At 34.3% G+C, this 4,818-nt stretch overlaps 1 protein-coding gene and 1 non-coding gene across 2 annotated transcripts; both read left to right on the forward strand.

Moving 5' to 3' along the window:
* The first annotated feature begins 2,842 nt into the window (after positions 1 to 2,842).
* Positions 2,843 to 4,575, forward strand: LOC103873736 (probable inactive purple acid phosphatase 29). The gene is made up of 3 exons (XM_009152127.3): positions 2,843 to 3,272; positions 3,505 to 3,905; positions 3,985 to 4,575. Exons 1-3 carry the CDS (start codon positions 2,897 to 2,899, stop codon positions 4,438 to 4,440), a joined length of 1,233 nt encoding a protein of 410 aa, XP_009150375.2. The 5' UTR covers positions 2,843 to 2,896; the 3' UTR covers positions 4,441 to 4,575.
* Positions 4,576 to 4,746: 171 nt separating this feature from the next.
* Positions 4,747 to 4,818, forward strand: TRNAT-UGU. The gene has a single exon. It is a non-coding gene; the product is annotated as a tRNA-Thr (tRNA).

Below are 4,818 nucleotides of genomic sequence, written 5' to 3' on the forward strand. Positions count from 1 at the left end.
TTTTATTGCGAACAACTATGTATGTCTGGCAGAGCCGTTCCTGACTATTCTAAGGCTGCAAGCAAGGAATTTCTTTATGGCTAGTTTGCACATGTTTTTGAAAAAAAAATTCGTAAAATACATGTTAAAGGATCGAACCTAGGACATACAAGAATAAATTTAACTTGCCACCAGGACATAAGAACATTAATTATTCTGTGGCCGAAAAATTGTCATAAAATTGGCAGCCAGAAGCGAGGGCTTGGTTATCTTGGTGTCAAGGCCGGTAGTGATGTCTGGTGTCGGTGACCTTTAGAAGATTAATCGGTTAGATCTCACCCCTTCGGATGCCCTTGATTATTCAAAAAAAGTTATAGATAAAAAACTGACTATGCTCAAACTTCTTTATTGCCATGTCACAAGTTTGATAAGTTACGAAGCATGCGGAGGAGAAGCGATAGCTTGCAATAAACGATCGATGAATATGAGCCGGATCTAAACACGTTGTCTTAAAATATTTTACTGGAACTTCAACTTGTATAAAGACTTCACTTAATAATATATTTATTGTGATATATTAATTTGTGAGAACTTATATTTATATATATATTCTTCATTTGTTATTATGTTTTAAAATTAAATTTTGCAACATGTATATAAAACAATTAATGTAAGTTATAACTTATAACTTATAAGTTATTTCATAAGATTATAAGACAATTTTAAACTATTACTTTATAAGAATAATAGAAACTTAACTTTTTTACAGATTTTTTTTTTTGTTTGTACAACTTTTCATATACTATAATTTCTTTTTAAAATAATGTAATCTTTGAATGTGGTATTGATAATTTTTAAGTCCGGCTCTGCTATGAATAGTTGTGAAGACTGTACATTGTGTACAAACAAACTTAGGCCAACATGAAGCATCATGTTATTATTTACAAAAGACCAAACAAAATTTACAGGTTTAACTAGCCTTTTCCACACCCATTTCTTGTGAGAACGAAATTTGGAATGCGGGAATATAACAGTAGAGGTGGGCACTTTGGTAATTTTCTCGGTTTGGTTCGAGTTCGGTTTGGTTAGTTCGGTTTGGTTAGTTCGGTTCTAGTATTTTCCCAACTGAAGTAAACCATAGTTAGTTTGGTTCGGTTCGGTTTGGTTTATATTCGGTTCGGTTTGTATTTGGTTGGGTTTGTATTCGGTTCGGTTTGTTTTTTGGATTGGTTTAATAAGGTTTTTCTTAGTTTAATTTTTTTAAGAGAAATTATGTTTTAAAACATAAATTATGTAAACATAAACTATGTAAACTAAATTCAATATAAAACTGAAACAAAAACTTTTTAAAAAGTCACAAAAGTATATAAGAATTAAAACAAATGAAAGTTAACTAAAGAAAAAAAAACCAGCATCATTAGTAATGTATTTTATATCATTAAAATTAAAAAACCTGCAATGAATCATCTTCTATGTGATATCATTAAAAAGTCTGCAACTAATCAATAACTAGTATATGTCAATACACAAACTATACGAGTATTTATATATATCTTTACTACTCTAAACCCATGATTCCATTATTTAGAATTGACACCAAAAAAAAGATCTAGATGCAGGAAAAATATGCAGGAGACGTAGAGGAAAGAGACGTTGTGGAGAATAACTTTTGTTTTTAATAAAATTTGCTTTAGATTTTAGGTGTAGATTTAACATCAATGTTTACATATATAAGAATATAAGAATACAAGCTTTTCTATTTTATAAAAAAAATATAATACTTTGATGATTACATATTAGGTTAGAAGAATATATGTTAATGAATGAAAAATGGAAAATATGTGATTTAGTATTAGAATTTTAGTATATTGGTATTACTAATATATTTAATTTAAATAATTACAAAAACACATCGGTTTCTCGGTTCGGTTTAAAACCGAACCAAACTGAACCATTCGGGTTAGAGAAATCTTCAACCGAATGATTTGAAATAGACTTTGGTTATGTTTGAATCGGTTTCGGTTCGGTTGGTTTGGTTTGACTCGGTTCGGTTTGGTTTTTTTTTCACCCCTATATAACAGTACAGGTTTGCTTTCTCTATTTGAGAGAAAAAAATAGAAAATACTAACATATGCATTTTATAAGAACACAATATTGCTAATTAAAGTTGGTATGCAATGTTTTTAATAATATATACAGAAATATGGATTCGAATACAAGCTCATTCGAACATAAGTACACAATTTCAGAAGATTCCTAACTAATTTCAGTTAACTCATCACTCCGGCTGGTTCCACCAGACCAGAATTTAAATCATTGTGTTATCGGTTCCTAGAAGATGAAATTCACCTTATTGCCTCGGATACCGGGATAACCACTTACGTATGTTTTAACTGGTTGAATGGACAGTAGTAGCATTCGTTACCATAAAGTTAAGGATCTTCTGCTTTGGAGAAAATTTTCTTTTTCATTTGTGGATCAAGCACATGATGAGTTTAACATATCTAGAGATTACATTTTGAACGTTTATATCTTCTTAGCATGTTTGCTGAAAACATTAAAAAAAAATAGATGTATATATAAAAAAAAAGAAGAAAAGATAAACCTCATCATAAATCTTATGGTGGCATTGGAGAAATAGCTAATATAAACATCTTTCTCACAATACCAGCAAAGATCCAAAAAAGCAAGACTCTCAAATCTATTTTTTTCTTAGCGTACAAGACCTTTCTTATTTGATCTCCAATGTAGATTGCTACATTTGTGATCGTTGTGTGTTTAAATTTTAAAGGAATGGCCTTATGGCATTGACTCATTGACTTATCATATGTATAAACACGTTACAAGTCTTTTTAAAAAGAAAAGTAAAAGTCTTCCATGATCTTTCTTGGGTTCTTTCCTTTTGGCTTCTTCCTACATGCAATTGCTTATAACATTTCTGCAATGTGAGACTAGACTACAACCAAATCCATCTTCATCATTTTTCTTGGGTGCCATAACAATGGCGGACAACAAAAGAACGAGCATGTTCAACTTCTTTCTTCTCTCCGTGTCTATGGTAGGTCTCTGTTTAGCTCCGGTTCCAGCATCAGCACAAGGTCGGAAACTCAGTTTCGGCGTGAACGGCCAGTTCAAGATACTGCAAGTGGCGGATATGCACTACGCAAACGGCGCGACTACTCGGTGTCAAAATGTTCTTTCTAGCCAGTTGGCACACTGCTCCGACCTCAACACCACCGCCTTCATGTCGCGAGTCATCGCCGCCGAGAAACCTGACCTCATCGTCTTCACCGGTAAAATTCCATATTGATAAAATCCTAATTTTCTCTGCTCATAATTAAAGGTAACAAACATAGACTAGTGAAGCATTGACCTATGGCCTTCAAAATTTTACATATTATCAAAACGTCTAAATTTGTTAAGAATATATATATAAACTCTTACTAAATTGGCTGTAGTCTCCAAAATTATAGGACCGTCCGAAGATAGATATTGATTCTTTTAGTGTTTTGTATATGTTTTCAGGAGATAATATATTTGGATCTGATGTTAAAGACGCTGTGAAGTCCATGAACGCTGCGTTTGCTCCAGCGATTGCGGCTAAGATCTCTTGGGTTGCTGTTTTGGGAAACCATGATCAAGAATCTACGCTGTCCCGGGAAGAACTCATGAAACATATCGTGAAGCTTCCCAACACTTTCTCTAAAGTGAACCCTCCTGAGGCTGCTCATTACATCGATGGGTTTGGTAATAACAATCTTAAAATCCATGGAGCTGCTGAGTCAAGTCTACATAACAAGTCCGTTCTCAATCTCTATTTTCTAGACAGTGGAGACTACTCTAGTATTACTTCCCTCTCCAAAATATATGATTGGATAAAAACTTCTCAGCAGTTCTGGTTTGACAAGACTTCAAAACGTCTCCAGGTAGCATGATCATCAATCTTGTTTTTGTTTTCTCTCATTGGTATTTATCACTGATTCTTGATTTTGATGATGATTATAGAGGGAGTACAATAAAGAGCCTAATCCTCAACAAGGCGCAGCTCCAGGACTAGCTTACTTCCACATCCCATTACCGGAGTTTTGGAGCTTCGACTCAAAGAACGCCGCAAAAGGAGTGAGACAAGAAGAAACAGGCTCCGCTACCACAAACTCAGGTTTCTTCACGACGTTGGTAGCTAGAGGAGATGTGAAATCAGTGTTTGTGGGTCACGACCATCTCAATGACTTTTGTGGTGAACTAAAAGGTTTGAATCTATGCTATGGTGGTGGGTTTGGATATCATGCGTATGGTAAAGCTGGGTGGCAGAGGAGGGCGAGAGTTGTGGTTGCTGATTTGAACAAGAAAGGTACAGGCAGCTGGGGAGATGTGAAATCGATTAGGACATGGAAGAGGCTTGATGATCAGCATCTCTCTGTTATTGATGAGCAGGTTCTTTGGACCAGGTCTCCAAAGTGATCAGTTTTTCCTCGTTTAATTATGACTCTATGTCCTTTATGTTTCATCTGATTATTAATAGATTGGGTTTTGTAGAAGCCGATATCAAATAACCATACTTTTGAATATAATAAACTGTTTCCGTTTAAGATTTAACTTTGGTTTGGTTCGGCTGGACGTATGTCGTATAGTATAACTTTTACCTTTAAGCATCAATTTAATTTTGTTTTTTTTAGTCAATGAAGGGTCATAACGTGACTGTTAATTTGGTGCCAACAAGTTTAAACTAATGTTTTCTAAAATCCTAATTTAGATACTGAACAAATAGCCCGTATAGCTCAGTGGTAGAGCGTCAGTCTTGTAAACTGAAGGTCCGTAGTTCGATCCTGCGTGTGGGCA

This window comes from Brassica rapa, chromosome A06 (assembly GCF_000309985.2).
Source record: "Brassica rapa cultivar Chiifu-401-42 chromosome A06, CAAS_Brap_v3.01, whole genome shotgun sequence".
Taxonomy (NCBI): Eukaryota; Viridiplantae; Streptophyta; class Magnoliopsida; order Brassicales; family Brassicaceae; genus Brassica; species Brassica rapa.

What these genes read in the sequence shown, in the direction of transcription:
- LOC103873736 (XM_009152127.3), top strand. Translation starts at nt 2,897, where the DNA reads ATGCAATTGCTTATAACATTTCTGCAATGTGAGACTAGACTACAACCA. An exon ending in TGACCTCATCGTCTTCACCG is followed by an intron (nt 3,273 to 3,504) that starts GTAAAATTCCAT and finishes ATATGTTTTCAG; the next exon opens with GAGATAATATATTTGGATCT. An exon ending in AGACTTCAAAACGTCTCCAG is followed by an intron (nt 3,906 to 3,984) that starts GTAGCATGATCA and finishes TGATGATTATAG; the next exon opens with AGGGAGTACAATAAAGAGCC.